General features: G+C 38.9%; 1 protein-coding gene across 4 annotated transcripts in view; it reads left to right on the top strand.

The window, feature by feature from the left end:
• Nucleotides 1-17,120, top strand: part of ETV1 (ETS variant 1) — a 92,992-nt gene that overhangs the window by 47,683 nt on the left and 28,189 nt on the right. For all 4 annotated transcript variants that reach the window (XM_019508501.1, XM_019508499.1, XM_019508500.1 and 1 more), the window contains 3 exons: nt 6,447-6,576; nt 8,574-8,762; nt 13,655-13,902. In XM_019508501.1, the coding sequence (XP_019364046.1) occupies nt 6,447-6,576; nt 8,574-8,762; nt 13,655-13,902 (567 nt within the window). The remainder of the gene's footprint in view (nt 1-6,446; nt 6,577-8,573; nt 8,763-13,654; nt 13,903-17,120) is intronic.

The raw sequence follows: 17,120 nt of genomic DNA, 5'->3' as shown, positions 1-17,120 counted from the left end.
CTTGTGGAGGCCCGAGGACTGAGCCCTGTGGGACCCCACTGCCCACATACCTCCAGGTTGAAAATGACCCATCCACTACCACTCTCTGGGTGCAGCCTTCCAGCCAGCTGGCAATCCATTTGACTGTGTAGGTGTCGACACCACAGTCCCCTAGTTTCTTAATGAGAACGGGGTGAGAGACAGTGTTGAAGGCCTTCCAAAAATGCAGAAAGACTACGTCCACTGCTACCCCTGCATCTGAGAATTTGGTGACCTGGTCGTAGAAGGCCACCAGGTTCGTCTGACAGGACCTGCCGCTAATGAACCTGTGTTGGTTGCCCCTAAGCATAATCTCCCCTGCTGGCCCCTCGTGGACATGTGCCAGAATAATTCTCTCAAAAATATACCTGAGACTAATATAAAATCCTTTCACCTGGTGCTGAGTGGAATTATTAGGATAAAAACCTAATGCGACTGGGTTCTTTACTGTCTATACTGCTAGGTAAAATTCAGGTTAGTATCCATCAAAGTATCTATCAAAGGACTAGTCATAATTATTCCCCAGTTTTCAGCCTGACCTAACATGAACAAATACTCTTTGAATAAACTATGTGTAAGACTAAAATGAGGTCTGAGATATAACAGTTAAACGTTACTTTCAGGCTTGGAGACCTACACCCATCCAGATTTCTAGATCTTCTTTCTTAAAGGGTGACATTCACATCTACTTTTAGAGATTTTTATGGAATGTGAATGAAGACTAACAGCACTGCCTAGAATGCAGTCCAGCGAGTGTTCAGTTTTCTGTTCTGTTTGGGAGGGGACCATGGCTACTAAATTCACAAGTTTTAGGTTTAAATAACAAGTAGCTGTTGCTGTATCATAGCATTACAACCCTCATGTAAAGCCATGCATCTGTGGGTGGATTTGTTTCTTTTATATCTGCCAATAAGAGACATTTTGGAACATCTTTAACAGCTGAGAAGTAACCAATGTTTTACCCTCTTGAGCAAACCATTTCACAACTAGTATATTGAAAACAGAAGACTTTATGGATCAAAAAAGCTTATGGTACGTGCCATGTTGCAGCATAAATTCTTTCTTAGAATCATCAGGTGAGTGCTTGCTATTACAGCAGGTGAAGAAAATCGCAAAAACACGAAATTGGGTCCCTGTCCTTAAGTGTATCTCAGTTTGCATTTTGATAGCAGTTTAGAAATGTTATCGCCTGTTTTGTCACAGACATAATTCACATCTTTCTTCAGGCACTGTAAACAAGAGAAATAGTTTAATGGCTCCATAAAAGGCACTCTGTGTTGATAGCTGAGATTAGACCCTTTAGTAATGGATTTTCGTATGTTGGGGGAAGGGGAGGGTTTGGCAGAGGTAAATGTACTGGAAAAGAATCTTTGAGAGGCTCTGATGTATCTGAAGTGCCTGCTGCACTTCTGTGCGTGTCAGAAGTTGGATTTAAAGAGTCTGTGACAGCGTTGGCTTTATTGGCCTTCCCCTTTGCTTCTGGAATTTAACTACATACTAATTGAGGTCATCTCAATCAATTTATCACCTGGAGTTGAAGTGATATTAACTTGAAGTGAATGGTTTTTCATTTTCTTGCTGGTGAGAAAGTCAACTGCCTTGTCTTTAGGTGTCTACAGACAATACATTGTATAGTAGTATTGTATAATGCCATTTGCACATTAATTGGTGTTAAAAGTGAATAAGCTTAAATGCAAAATCTAATTTTACCGGTGATTGGAGGGTAGGAATGTAAAACGCACCCCAAACACCTTTTCAGCGGAAATGTCCAGAGCATGACTCATTTTGATTTCTCCATTGCTTTCTTTTTCCGCAGGTGCACCAAATCCTCCAAGCTATACATGTGCGTGTAGCATTACTAAGTGCCTTGAAGTTCTCTAATGCATACAAGTTGGCAGGTGTCAGTGACTCATTCATTTTGCACCAGATAGTACATTAATACTTTCATATATGTGTTGATAATAAAGAGGCCGCCCTTAGTCTGTGGAGGCAAAAATCACTTAAGAGATCACACACCGCTAGCAAAGACCCTTAAATTTCCAGCTATAGAGGCCTGTTTTCTCCATATGCCTTTCTTTTTCTTGAAAACCTTATTTTGAACTTTGTAATTAATGCAGGAATCTCAAGTCTACAAACTAAATACTGTGTTGTCCTGATTTTATGTCAACATGGTTTTCCTCCTGTAAAAAAAAAAATGATGCTTGACTTATATGTGCGATTGACTGTAATGGAGCCTCCAACAATCATGACTTTTGTACTTGGAATATTTTTGTGCATGCAAAAACAAATCTGTCAAGTTTTTATTTTAGTATTTTTAGTGCATTTATATCTTCAAATCCTTTCATTGGTTATTTGATTCTCCTGTGGAGTTTTGTAAGGGCAATAACAGTTCAAGGACTTAATTTTATCAGCTTATGTTCAGGGGAAAAAACAGCTTCCCCCCTTCCCCTCCCCTAAAATAGAATCTGAAAATATGTGGTTAATTTATATTAGGGTTGACTTTTTAATTGGAATGGTATGGCATTACTTTCTGCCTAAAAAAAGATATACAGTCAATTCTATGAGTTTCTCCAGATCTTCCTTAAGTATTCACACCTTACCTGTCTTGAAGTAATGTTGCTATGTAGTAAAGAAGTATTTGCAGTCCCTGACAAAGACTATTCCTAAGACTTCCCTAAGCAAAGATTGCGTGTTGTATCCAGTTGGTCCAAATGGTGTACTATTTTTTTTCATGTGCAGAGAAGTTAGTTTATCTCAGGATTAGGGTCCAGAAGATGCGACAGGGAGGAGGGAGAAGTGAAAGGTTTTGCTAATGCAATTTAACTTATTTTTAAGCACTTACAGAAATCTTAATACAATTACTCTTCAATTGGGCACTAATCTGAAGACCTTGTTCTGGACAAGTCCTGTTGATTTGAAATGGAGTCTTCATGAGTAAGTTAGGATCAGGGTGTAGACAGGTAACTCTTTCTCAAAAGCTTGCCAGATGTAATTGAAATGGCCTTCATTGTGTATGAGTTAATTCCACAGGGAGGCTGTTTACTTTATTTTCTACAAAAGGGTGCTTTAAGAAAAAAAAACCCTAAAATGTGACAGTATTTTCTACACTGCCAATATAAAGAACACAAATTATCATGTAGTCTATATAAAATTCTTAATCTTCTGCTGCATATAAAACTGTTCTATAGGTATACCATCATGTATTATGCAGTGGTCAGCTACTGCTTAAAGCAGTGAGCCATGTCATGGTTGCCTTATGTATTCAAGTTAACTTCATAGAGACTACAGGCATGATGATAAGTACCCTGAGCAGCACTGATCCTCACAAAGCCTTTTCTTACAAGTCATCCAAATGGAGTGCAAAGAAATTCACTGAAGTGAAGCTTTTGGGACTAGGTCCTTATTTTTAATAGTGAGGTGGGAGGGTTAATTTACTTTAAATTTGGAGATGGCTATACACAAGTAATTATTAATTCAGATCATAAAAATTAAAATACTTAGTCACTTGAAGAGGGCTGGGATTTTGTCCTTATATGTTCTGGCAAGCAGGGAGTGGGGGAAAGAGGGTGGGGCCTGGAGGACAAAGAGTGAAAAGGGAGTGAGGAAGGATAAAGAAAAAGTGGGGAGAAGGATTTGGTTGTTTGAAATGCCATTGTTTTTTAAATTTTGAAAATATAGGAAGCCTGCCTTGTTTGAGTAAAAATAAAAATATATACAGAAGCAGCCTTGCTCTTCTCCCCAGAAAAGTTTTATAGTGAAAGGAAAATGTAAAATTCAGTGTAGCAAGTCAACAAATTTTAAAAAAAGGAAGGTTACAAGTGAATGTTGCACTAAAAAGAGCTATAATGGGTGGGAGTGACAGTGAAGGTAGAAGACTGGCATTTTGCATACTTAAAATTTGACTATTGAAATAACTCCATCCTTGTCAGCCAGCCTAAAAATGCAGTTTGAAAGGTCAAGTAGCCTTCAAAGAAAAATACATAGTGAACACATTTTCTCAGGCTGCCTCTTTCTTTGCTCATCTAAAAGTGTGCATTTCAGGAGGTGCTGATAAAGCCTTGCATGGCCTGTGTGCCTGGGGAGTGCTTGAGGATGACTTTAAATTTTACAGCTACATTATCTGTACTGGCCATAGTTAAGATAAAAATCTAATGTGAAATCATTTTGGACTATAATGCTTTCCCTAAATGAAATGAAAGCGTTAACCTACTTGATTTGATACACTTTACCCTAGCTTATGCAACCAGGAAGAAGGTGGGGTATACTTTAATTAAAACTACAGCACAGATGCCTTCTAGCTTTCTGCCCTGTGCCTAGCTAGGATTGTATAGTTAAGCAAAGTAAAATGTGCTTTGCAGCTGAGGCAGCAGGCTGGAGCCGTGTTCAGTGAAAGTAATTTAATTAGTGTTGATCATGACTCCAGATGATGGTGATTTGATAAGGAATAATTTAGTACTTAACAGCCTTTTACATGCACCAACTCCATGTGGGGAGGTAAAGCAAATTGCACAAAATGAATGTGCTGCTTTCACTTGCGCCTGTGCCAGTGAGCTGGAAAACTGCCTGTTAGCAGACGTTCAGGCTCTCAGCACTATGATGAAATACCCAACCAGTTCTGCGTACAGGGCTGTGGTGTGGGAGTCTCTGTACTCCTGTTATTTAAAAATAAATAAGGGAAGTCATTTTTCATAACAGATGAACTCTGAGGAAGCAGCGAAGTTAAAAAAAAAATAGAGCAGTGTGTGGCCCTTGTGTGAGTATGAGAGGTTGGTTTTGATAAGAAACGTGTTGCATTATAGGTTTAGCTCAGTAGCTTGAAATCAAAGTCATTCATATACTTAAGGTAAGAGTCACAGTTCAGAAGATGCTGGGAAGTGGAATGAAGCCTCTGGATCCTGCACTTAAAACTATTCCTAATGGAGAGAAGTGGACATGGACATAAGCATGCAACAGTCTGCTCAACTGCATCTGAGTCCTGTTTTGTGTTCCTCAAAGGATTGGCCCAATAGAAAAAAAAGTTGTATTATAAAGAAATATTGAGTTTCTTTTCTATTTTTTATTAAAGGCTGATTTGCCCAAATGATGGGCTGTCTAACTTCTAAATCCCTGGGGGCCACACAAGGCAAGCTATGGTCCACTGGGCTGCATGGACACACTCTCCCATTTTCTAAATCTAGCGAATATGAAATTATTGCTTTTTAAGATATAGGGAAGGGTAGAGATACTGTAAAGCCTAATGATGCATAATGATCTGATTCTGCTGACTGAGATTCACTATCATCGACCTTAATGTGTGTTTGAATTCACTGAAGCTCCACAAAGGTTCGAGGGTCCATGCTTTTCCTAGGGCTGAAATTCCAGGTCACATCTAGATATTTTGGTGTTAATAAGGTGAATTAAGGTGATGCAAAACTTGAAGTTTATCAGAGATGAAAGAGGCACTATGTTTATAACTTTGGCATGAGCTTTAAAATTGTTAAAAAATAAAGTCTTGTACAGGGCATCTGGTCTACAGTTTTTGTCTTCCTATATTATATACCATCTTTTACCACCGTAGTTGCTTTTTCTGGATTAGGAACAGGTTTTGCAGCAACCTTGCACTTTTCCCTAATTTAGATACAGATTAACATCTTTTACCTCAGTTTTAGTAGACATTTGACCTTGCACTGAGAAATATAATGGGTTTAGCTAAACTATTTTGGCTAACCTTAACTTGTCCTCAACATTTTTTTTTCTTCCACAGACTGTGTTTCTCATTCATATTTCCTTTCTGGCTCATCCCTTCTCTTTCCCCAAATCCTGGCTCCGTTCATGTCAATAGCAAAATTCCCATCGACTTCAAGAGGGCTAATATATATTTCTGACATTACTTTATTACTATACCATCAGCTATTAAAGAAGCGTGTAATCCTCCAGTTTCATAAGTTTTATTACAGGTTTTCATATAAGTTTTGGGATTAAAAAGATTAGTGGCCCAGTATTTGAGGCTCATATAGGAGAAATTAATTTTGTACTCATAGCTGTGATACTCTTTGAAGTGAACTACTGTGCATTTACAGCTGAAAGCTGCCTTGCTAATATATTACTTAGAAGCAGTTTGTGCCTGTAAAGTATTTTGCTTCTGACAACATTTACAGTAGTTAAGCCAAATATAAGTGGGCTGTTATTTTCCTGCTAATGAGATGGGATCCTAGCCATCATTCTATTAAACAATAAAACTGCTAATAGCCAATGCAAAGGATCTCTGGTGCCTATTTCTCAGCTGACACCCAAAGAAATGTTTGAAATGTGTATTTCCTATACTGTATCTAGTATTCCAGTGGCTTAATTAATCCTGTGTTTAATTAGTAGCATCTAGCTTGCTTCATAAGGCATACTGTTTAATACTGTACTTGGTATTTAATTGCATTTTTTTCCCTTCTTTTCAGTGGCTTTTCATGGTCTCCCATTGAAAATCAAGAAGGAACCCCACAGTCCATGTTCGGAACTTGGCTCTGCTTGTAGTCAAGAACAGCCATTCAAGTTCAGTTATGGGGAAAAGTGCCTGTACAATGTCAGGTAAAATAGTCAGGAGTATGTTTATGGTGGTTTCAGTTAGGACTGCAGATTTAAGTGAGGACTGACTAAAGAGCAATAAAACCATAATAGAGATCTTACAAAAGTTACCTCTTCAGCAGATACCAGACTGATGAGATAATGCATTTACTTGAATGCTGATGAAACTGTTTACCCTGCTATCAAACACTTTACATAATTATTTTAAAGCAATAATTTTCATTACAATATTCAAACTCCACTCCTCCTCTGTTGGATAGAGCCAGAGTCTAAAAACAACAGGTGAGGGACCTTATTTGCCATGAGCTATGTTTGAAAGTACTTTAAAAATGCATTACACACATTAAGCTGAGAGACTGCTCTTTGTAACAGGCAAGAGATTGGCAGGTCTGAGAAACACATTATGCATTTGACAAGTTTTTGGTAGATGATATATGCATGTATTCATGGATGATTACAATGTAAAACTAGTGTTTTGTTAGACTTTGCAGATAATGCTGTCTTCACAGATGCAATTTGTCTCCCTCTGTTCATAAGTTTAGATAGTGAAAGTTTAAATTATTTTAAGATATAAAAAAAATAATTTACCGCTGCATTTTTTATTGATTTTTCTTTTGGTTCACATGTATATCTTTCTTTTCCCTTAAATGTCAGCCGTTGAAAGGCTTTCTCAGTGACAGTTTAGTCTTACCTTGTTTTTATTCACATAAGTACACTGCCATTAAAAGTAGAACACAAAGCATCTTTTGCCTCTTCATCTGATAAACAGGGTGCATCACTTGGTTATAGAGAAAAGTAGGCAGAAGGCACTAGTTTGCTTAGAAACTTCTGCTCTCTGGAGGGCCATCCGTCAAATCTGTAGCCTACAGAAACTCATGCCTCTTTTAATGAGTAGTCTATGAGGTGCCACCTTGCCCTGCCTGCCCTCTGACTTCAGACTAACTTGACTAAGTCCCTATCTCTGTGAGCTGGCTACCCCTCTCTATTCACAGAGAAAGGTAGTGAGTGAGCCATGTCAGTCTGAAGTCAGGCAGGAAGCAGGGCTGGGTGGCACCTCATAAACTAGCTTGCTAAAAGAGGCATGACATTTTTGTAAGGGACTTTTGTTGTCAGATGCTAGAGTCATCTTTGGAAAAGTTCAGCTTTATTTATCAAGATAATGTCAACCTGATAACCTAATGAATATTCTCCTAGATCCTTTTATTGTCTTGGCCACAACAAATGCTTACTCCTAAATGCTTAAGGTTAAGTATGCAAATAACGATATTGTCTTCAGTGGAAAGTCCCATTGCCTTGATTCAGAAAACCACTTAGGCATGTACTTAACAGTGAGCACCTGCTTTAGTCCTTTCTTAAATTGAGAGATTGACTTAGCTATGTGCCTGAGCATTTCCTTAATTGGGGCACACGTGAATAAAGTTAAGCATCTGTGTATCTGTTTACAGGGTTACAGACCTTTAGTTTTGTGAGAGGGGGAAAATATATCCTGTCAGCAGAAGCTTTTGCTATCTGAATATAGGTAGCTAAAGCAACATCGCACTGCTTTTTCTGGGTCACATTTCTGGTCTCCAGTAAGGTTCTTTTTCTCTCACTCCTGAGGTTTGTGCAGACTGACAAACTTGACAGATATTACCTACTCTTCCTGCTGTGGTCCAGGTGGCTCTGCTTTCATGTATTCTGAAACTTGCTCTACACTTGTGCCTTATTACAGCATCACTGTATGCCAAGTGCTTTCAAAAGTAATTCTCTGCTCCATAGAGGGAAATAACCTGATTGTAATGCATAGCTATTACCCAGGTTCTAACTAAATTTTCTCAGTGCTTTTCCATATCCACAGAAGAGAATTCTCCCAATTTGGATACTAAGGCAACATTATAATAAAAAAAAATCTGAATGGAATGGAATAGCTATTTCTCTGGGTGGAAGTGCTGCATTTAATTGAATTGAAGAGAAGGTAACTTTTGATTTCTCCTTCCTTTCCACCCCCCACTTCTATTTAGTGCCTATGATCAGAAGCCACAAGTGGGAATGAGGCCCTCCAACCCACCAACGCCATCCAGCACTCCTGTGTCACCACTGCACCATGCATCCCCAAACTCAGCTCAGACTCCTAAACCTGACCGGGTTTTCCCTACTCATCTTCCTCCCTCCCAGTCCATTCAAGACAACAGCTTTCCTATGGACCACAGGTAAAAACCAACAAACAAAACCCCTTTAAGTAACCAAAATTCAAGGAATTGCTGTCAATTGTAGGCTGTGTGAAGTTTAAACAGATTCTGGGATCCACCCTCATGTGAAGTAGAAGCTTTGTAGCTATTCTTATGGAAATCAGCGGGACCCAGATACTAGTCATTGTGAAAGGAGTGGTGGAAACATACCTCCTCATAGGTGTGCTAAACCCATACAAGAGACTGGCATTCTGTTTGGATGGAGTCTGTTGGGAGCACAGTTAGGAACAACCATGGGTAATGGCTACCTCTGCCATCTTTTTTTACTATGAGCACTCAACAAGCAATTCAGCTGAGTGTTTTCTAGAGGAGTAAGGCATCAGAATCTAGCCCTATGCTAATAAGCGAGCATTTTAGCTTGTCTAAATACAAATCTAAATAGCTGTTAGCTTGCTTCTGGAGTTTCTTCTACAGACTATAGACTCTGCTTCCATAGTTTTTTCCTAGAAGGGTGGGTATTTAAACTTTCTGAAATACAACAGTTTAATATAAGGAAATTTAAGATGCCAAAATAAACTACTTCCAAATAACATTAGACTGAGTAAAACCTGTGAAAGCTAAAAAAAAACACCCCCATAATCCAGAATTAAAGCTGAAACTGTCCTCAAGTCACCCTGTTGTGTTTTGGTATGTTTAGAGGTCTCCAAACAAATCATATTTTTTCTCTCATTCTCCTGAGACTATGTGCTGCAAAATGTAGGCATAAAATTGATTTCTCCTAGTTTTGAAAATGTTTGTAAATGTAAATATGAGTGACACACTGTAATAACCAAAAATGTGTTAGAACGAAGGTCCGACATTATGTGCCCAATTCACATAAGAAAGTGCAGTTTACGTGCTTCTGCAACAATAGAGACTTTTTATATCCAAGAATTCTCATTTGTCAGCAAAATTTTTTGCTTCTAGTAGTCAATTTAAAGTACCACCAAAGGCTTTGTAGGAATCCTGGCTGCTAGAAGATAGAGTAAAGAAGCCCTAAGAGAAGCTCATTCATCTGCCTTAACCATGGTCTCTCATATCCTTTTTTGGGCTGTAGAAGAACAATGCAGGCTCCCAACAGAGGCCAGGTTGTGGGTATGATTGCAACTTACTGGCCACATCTACATGAGGTACTGACTGCTCAGTTGTTACTGTGCAGTCATTTAGTACTTGCATACCCAAATACTAAATAAGTGCTCAGTAACTGCCATTACTGTACAGTAGCATCTCTGCACAGCTTCGTGGTGGCGCTGGCTGCGCAGTAGCTCGTTACTACTGCGTAAAATCATCACATCGCAGTTTGTGCCCCACAATGCTACTGTGCGGTAGTAACGATATACTATGGGGTAGTAACAAGCTACTGCACAGTAAATGTCTTGTGTAGATGTGGCCACTGTGGGACAAATGTATTTTTATAAACATACTGAATTCAAATAGCCCAATAGATTTGATTGAAACCTCCAAAAACTAAATTGCCACTGTTGGAAGAGCAAGCATGGGATATTTTAGAATAAAAGGTTTTTGTTTGTTAGCCACCAAAAAGAATGGTTATAGTTCAAGCTGCATTTCTGCATTATCTTGTGCTTTTTTAGAGGCTTGTATGTACTGTGAATCATGTTTTTCCAGTGAGCCACGTAAAATGCCCTCACAACTTTATCATAATGAGCTCTAAACATGATGTCTTTATTTTATTAAAGTATGACTGATTCAGTGTCCTAAAAATATTTTGTGTTAATAGGAATAGTGTATTCAGCTAATGAATAGTGTATTCAACAGCCTTTCAGCAAAGTCCAAAGTAACTAATTCAAAGAATAGAGCTTGTGGCTAGGTACAGACATTCAAAAGATCAAGGCAAAATTGATCTAAGTTATTCAGCTTTCTGTAAGTGGTGTAGTTTAGATTGGTAGTGAACAGAATACACATTCGCCTTTTGTTGGCAGGAAGAGGGGGAGAGTGCAAATCATAGACCGAGTTCTGCCATTTTAAAACAGCCTATATGTGCCAGACTTCTGTTATGGGTGTAGAGCAGTTTTGTGTGCCTAACTTCTCTTATGGGTATAGACCAGTTTCTGATCACTTATACTGGTAAAAGTGTAATGTCTGTACCTGGGCTGTGTTAAGTGACCAGTGCTCCCTATTTCCGCATATTATGTTTTGTTTCAGAATATGTTTTCCTTTTTATTTTTAATTCTAAATCTATTTTATGTTCTCCCTCAATTCCACTTATAAAGTGGTATACAGTGGTAAAGCATATATGCATTTATAAATGTTTTTTGAAAGGACCTCAGTTTCAGAATGAGCCACATACAAGCATTTGTTTCTAGCAGTGGAAAATTTGTACCACTAAAAATGATAACAGGAGAAGGAGCAGTATAGGCGTTCAGTCCACAGCCACCCTTCTTTGCCCAAGAGCCAAGTGGATTGAGCAGTGGGGCAAAGTCTTTTTTCCACTTGTTGCACCGGGGACTCCAGCATGTAAGGAGCTGGCAGGGAGCACCTGGCTTCCACTCCTGGTCTACTTGAGGAGTGGAAGCAGCTCCCGCCACTCCCCCAACATCATCTCCAAACCAAGGCGATCCTGGTTTCTGGAAGTCATGAGAGCCTTCCCCCCAACTCTATTACTCCTGGAAGGGAGTTAAGGTGTGGGAAAGTACAAACATTCTCCTAAAAGAAAATGTCCTGGGAGCAACTTCTTAGTTGGAGTTGCATTATTTTTCTCCTGGGACCACTATTTTTTCTTTGGGAGAAAAGTCTGTACACTTTTGATTTCTACCAGCAGTATGGCAGTTTTCCCACTAGAAACAGAATATCTGTATGTGGACCACGTTTTCAAAACATAGTTGTCTGGATTTATCTAGCATGTAATACTGTGTCTCTGATAATTTATAATATATAATATGGGAGCAAATTTTTCTGAACTGTTTGTTGTGTGGCTTAGGTTAACAACAGCCTCAAGAACATGCAGCGTCATACGAATCATGAGTACATGGGGGATAAATGGTCTTAACAAGTACCAATGGGAATCAAATCCACTTGTATAAACAAATGGCTTGATTCCATACAAAGCTTCCAGTACAACAAGTATTATTAACTTCCTTTGAGGCTTTGTGAGTGAGCCTGTTTCTTATTTTAACTTCAAGTTGCAATTTTCTGATTCACTCCTTGACAGTTCTTAATGATAATTTCTGCTTCTTTTTTTGGCTAATGAAAAAAGGAAAAGAGGGGAAATGAATGCAGTGCCAGTCAGCCTAACTATTTCATAATATGTTTGAATTTCTAAGTTTATTTTCTGCAGGTGTAGGTGGAATTGCAAAGCCTAATGTTATAGTGTGCCACTCTTTACATTGCAGCGTAGAATATTCTTAGAAGCGTTAAAGCAATTATCTTTCAGTTTCTATTACTACATACTAACAGAATGAGTACTAATAGTTTCAGTGTTAGTTTTATTTAACTTATGATAGTACATATTTAAGTGAAACCAAATTCATGAAAATATTCTGATGGAAGTTAATGGAGTTAACATTTTTAAATGCTTACCATGCAATATTTTATTCAAGAGCTTACTGACTAAAATCCCTGTTTTTCTCCCTCTCCTTCCACTCCCAGTTTTCTCAAAGAAAACATCTGATTATGGTTTAGGAACCAAGTCAGTTCACTCCCAAAATTAAAAAAAGTATCTGCAGAATCATTAAGTCTTGGCTTCATATTCATAGAGAAACTTCCATCTTACTTAAAGGAGCTGTGTTAAAGTAACATTTTTGTCTTGCTTGTAGGTGGGTCATGGTAGGACAAGTAAGCTATTTGTTTGAAGAATATCTTAGTTGCTGTGGATCTGTAAAGAAGCAATGGACATTTATACACATACTTTTTCTCCCTGTGACGTGCCAGAGATCTGCTGCTTCGGAGCAGACTCGATTAATCAACTAATCGAGTCTGCTCCACATGTGAGCTGGCGTACACTGCGCTGCTGTGCATGCAGTTGTATAAACAATGAAATGCATGTCAGCGTGCAGAAAATGTTGGTAGTGCGCTTTGGAACTAAAGCATCTCCAATGTGTTTTAGTTCAAAAGTGCACCGCTGTCATTTTCTCAGCACTGATACGCATTTCGCCACTTTATACAAGTGTAAGTGTTGCAGCGCCAGGCACTTTTGAAAGAACTCAGCACTGCAGTTCTTGCATGTGTAAAAATGCCCAATAGGTTCAATCTCCATTGCTCCTGTTCTAGTTCCTGCATATATAAGGATGGGAGGAGCAATGTGTGAAAACCTATGTGGGTCCCCAGGAAAGCAGAGGGAAACAGCAGTTCAGAGGAAGCGCAAAGCTGTGCTTTCTGCATAAATTGTTCTTGGTAGCTCCTGCTTTTGGAAGCAAAAGTCCCCTAAGAGTCATTTTGTCACTGGTACTCCCCAAGCCATGTGCACACAACTTTCTGCTCTAAGAGCAGTGGAAACTGTTGAGGGAAGTAGGTGCTGCATGGATTTCTGCTGAGTGCCATGCACCCACATTTGGAGAAGCCTACACTAGGACGTGGGTCCTTTCTACTACTCCCACTACTAACACACAGAAGCTGCTCTAATTCACTGTGGGGATTAGGACCCTGCATATGGGGAATACAAAAGAAATTTAAAACTGCATTTTCCTTCTATTCTCCCTACCTCAAATTTAGGAACACAGTTAGGTCACAGTTTGGTCATTTTCCTTCCCCCACTCCCCCCAAATTCTCTCCCCAAATTCTCTGTTACATTTATTAAGAATGAAGGAGAGAGGTTTATTGTCACCATCTTGTCTTATTTTATTTTTACCGTCTAGGTGCTCTGGTTATAGCAATGCCAGCAGTATACAATTAAGTGTCTTTTCTACCTTGTGTCCTAGATTTCGCCGCCAGCTCTCTGAACCTTGCAATTCTTTTCCACCTTTGCCTGCAATGCCAAGGGAAGGACGCCCAATATACCAACGCCAGATGTCTGAGCCAAACATCCCTTTCCCACCTCAAGGTTTTAAGCAGGAATACCATGATCCAGTTTATGAACACAATGCCATGGTTGGCAATGCGGCCAGTCAAAATTTTCCCCCACCTCTGATGATCAAGCAGGAACCTAGAGATTTTGCGTATGATTCAGGTAAGTAAGATGTTTCTTTAGCTCTGTTGGATAATGTGGTAAAACAGCCTGAGTTATTCTCACTGAAGTTTATATGAATCAAAACTCAGATCTCTTTTTTTGAGTTTAAGTTCAGCAAATAGCTATAACCTTGATAAGACAATGAAGTGTCCTGCACTATGATTGTCATCACATGTCTGCTCTAAAAAGGCTTTTATTTCTTGAGCTGTCAATCTAGCAGTTACACACCTAAATTGTGAAAGTCAGAAAGAGAAATGTATGGATGTAAACACAAGCATACTCTAGCTGAGGTGTTTGTTCTGCAGCATGACAGAAGAGGTGGCATTTTAACTTCTAAATCTGTACTTATGGCTTAAGAGCACATTCATCAGTATCTCTCAAAACAAAGTCCTGATTCTCTGCTTGCTCACGCTGCGTTATGTCAGGAGTAACTCCACTGATGTGGGCTTTACATTAGCATAAAAACAGTTTGAGGAGAATTGCCCAAATCATTGTCATCATCTTAGTGGGCATATTGGTTATAAATAATCTGTGGTGACAGTTTGCCAATGAAGAGGATAAGTTGTCAGTTACTATGAATGTGCCTAAGGGCCAACCAAGAACAGGGCCCTATTTTGCTCGATATTGTACAAACAGTAGCCGGTCCTTTCTGTCCTTGAAAATTTTTAAGAGCGGGTTAGATAAACATTAGTCTGGGATAGTTTAGGCAGGAGGATGATCCTGGCTTGAGTAGCCACGGGGACTCCTGGGGTCCCTTCTGTCCATGTTTTCCTATGATGTACAAAAAGCATCCAATCTAAATAGATGAGACAGATTCTGGGTTGTGAAAGGAGGTTTATAATATGTAAGCAGGATGAATGATGCATAGATCACGATAGTTTTTCCACAGTCTTTCTTTTGTTTTCTGTTTTTATTGGGTGATGTTTGCTATTACTTGGAAGGGTATTAGGTAAAGTGAAAGGCTGAGGAAGGGAGAAGGGGACCAAGCAAGTGAGAAGAAAGGTAACAAGGACAGTTGTGCCATGAGGCTGAGGTGAGGGCTCTGTTTGAGGAAGTTGGAGCAAACAGACATCAACCTAGGGCAGCAGAGTAGTCAAACCAACAAAATATTGGTAACTACCCTGGTTGAAGCTGCTTCTTTAGCTCCTTTGCTAGATTTGTTTTTTTCCTGCTTTTTATCTTTTGGTCTCAAAGGCCATAATGCTGTGGAATGAAAAGGCCACTGCAAGGGGCCCTAGTGAACCTCCAGAGTGGGTGCTTCTTCATGTACAGCTCTGGGCTGGGAGAGTATTGTGATGGGGAAGGGGGAGAATGGTGCTGGCTACGGCCCTTTTTAAAAAAAAAATTGACTCTCTTCCTTTCATGCAGCAGAACCTGCTTAAATGAGTTCTGCTGCTGCTCCTGCCAGCTTCAATCTGGCTGGCTTCTCCTGTAGCCTCTTTGCCAAATACCACTTGCTGGCTGACTTGTGGCTCCATTGAAAATTCAGCTCATAATAAACTATTTCACTATTTCTGGTGCAACTGAGAACTTGTTTTTAATATATTCTCTATGGAGCCACTCAGCCGATTGACCTTTGAGTGATTTTTTTTTTTTTTTTTTTCCATAGCCTGATCATTATAAAGTGCTGGTTTTTAATAGTCCATAGTAGAACAGAAGAATTTAAAATGTAGGGCTGTCTTTTTTTGTGTGTGTCATAGCATAGGATCAAGTGGAAAGAAGGAATATTCCTCTGATCTTTTTATGGTATTTGTGGGGGCAGGTAAGGAGAGATTTCTCCTGAATTTGAGAGATTATATGAACTAGAAATGAGCTCAAACTACAAAGATCAACTCCTAGACCTGGACCTTTTCATAGGTGAGGTGCTGATACCCTTGGGTTTGGTGCAGATGTCTCTCAAGTTGTAACACAGCAGTATGAGGGAGATGATCTGCACAGTTAACATGGGCTTGGATAAAAAACAGGGGACTTCAGTTTCAGGCACTGCCAGTCCCTTGCAACCTTTCACAAGTGCCATTATTCATCCTACTAAGCTAAAGGGTAAAAAAAGGCTCTTTTGTAAGCAAGCTTCATATCTGGCAAGGGAATGGGATTGCCTTATTGCATACTGTTACTTTAAACTCTAGTTTCTGTTAGTTCTCATTTCTGTTCAGAATTTTCTTTATAGCTCAAAACAGATTTTATTCTTAAAGGAAAGATGTTTAGACTTTTACTCCTCCATTCTTTTTTTGATACCAGTGAGAGAAACATTCTGCTTTAGAGTAATGACATTCAAGCAAAGTCATTGTTTCTTTTGTAGGTGAATAATTAGTTTTTAAAAATGTAATAGCTGTGTAACCAGCGGTCATGAAAAATTAATCTGTTGGTATCAGAAAGTATTTTTATTGGCCTCAGACTCACTGCATTTAAGTTGACACATCTGTACACTCCATAAATTGCAGTCAACAACTGTGGTCTGTTGATATTTTGTCTTGTTGCCATCTGTTCTCCAGAAACCATCATTTTTCCATCCTTGCTAAGAGTACATTAAATAACCCCTTAGGAAACATAATGTATTTGTCACTGAATCATTGATTTCATTTTTTTACCTATGAATGTTGAGGGAAGGGAGAGTGCCATAGTGAAAAGTCTTTTGCATGCTATTTCATTGCAGCTCAAATAAGAATACAGAAACATATTTAAAAAGTTCATTGCAATATGCTGAGATGTTCCTTTTGGGATGTTTATAAAAGAGCCTCATAAAAGTTCATTGCTTTTGTGCACTATACTTTTATACTTTGTGGAAATCTGGTGAATGAAGAGCATTATTATGGGATGATTATAACTCTATTAAAACATGACATTAATTATGACATGGGAAATGGCAGATCAATTAGTTGTAATTGTAATTGCAGGTATGCAATTTCTATTGCAGAATGTTTGAGATAATGGAAAAAGAAAAAAAGAAAAATGTCAACAGAACAGAAGCTTTTTCTCCCCCTCCTGCATAGAAATCACAGTTCATCATGTATGTTGAATTAGACTTAATGTTCTACTGGAAGTCTTTTCTTGGTTGTCAGTCACACTGACACTGTTTAGACCCAAAGTAGTATGCCCTTCCTGGATGTATTATTATAACTCCATTGGAGCTGTAACAGTCTACATCAGCTGAGGATCTGTCCCACAGTGTTTTGCAGTGCTGCATGCAAAAAAAAAAAAAAAAAAAAAAAAAAAAAAAA

Source organism: Gavialis gangeticus, unplaced genomic scaffold, assembly GCF_001723915.1.
Source record: "Gavialis gangeticus isolate Ggan-Ray unplaced genomic scaffold, GavGan_comp1, whole genome shotgun sequence".
Taxonomy (NCBI): domain Eukaryota; kingdom Metazoa; phylum Chordata; order Crocodylia; family Gavialidae; genus Gavialis; species Gavialis gangeticus.
The sequence above is the reverse complement of the archived record's forward strand: the minus strand, read 5'-3'. Positions and strand labels throughout refer to the sequence as shown.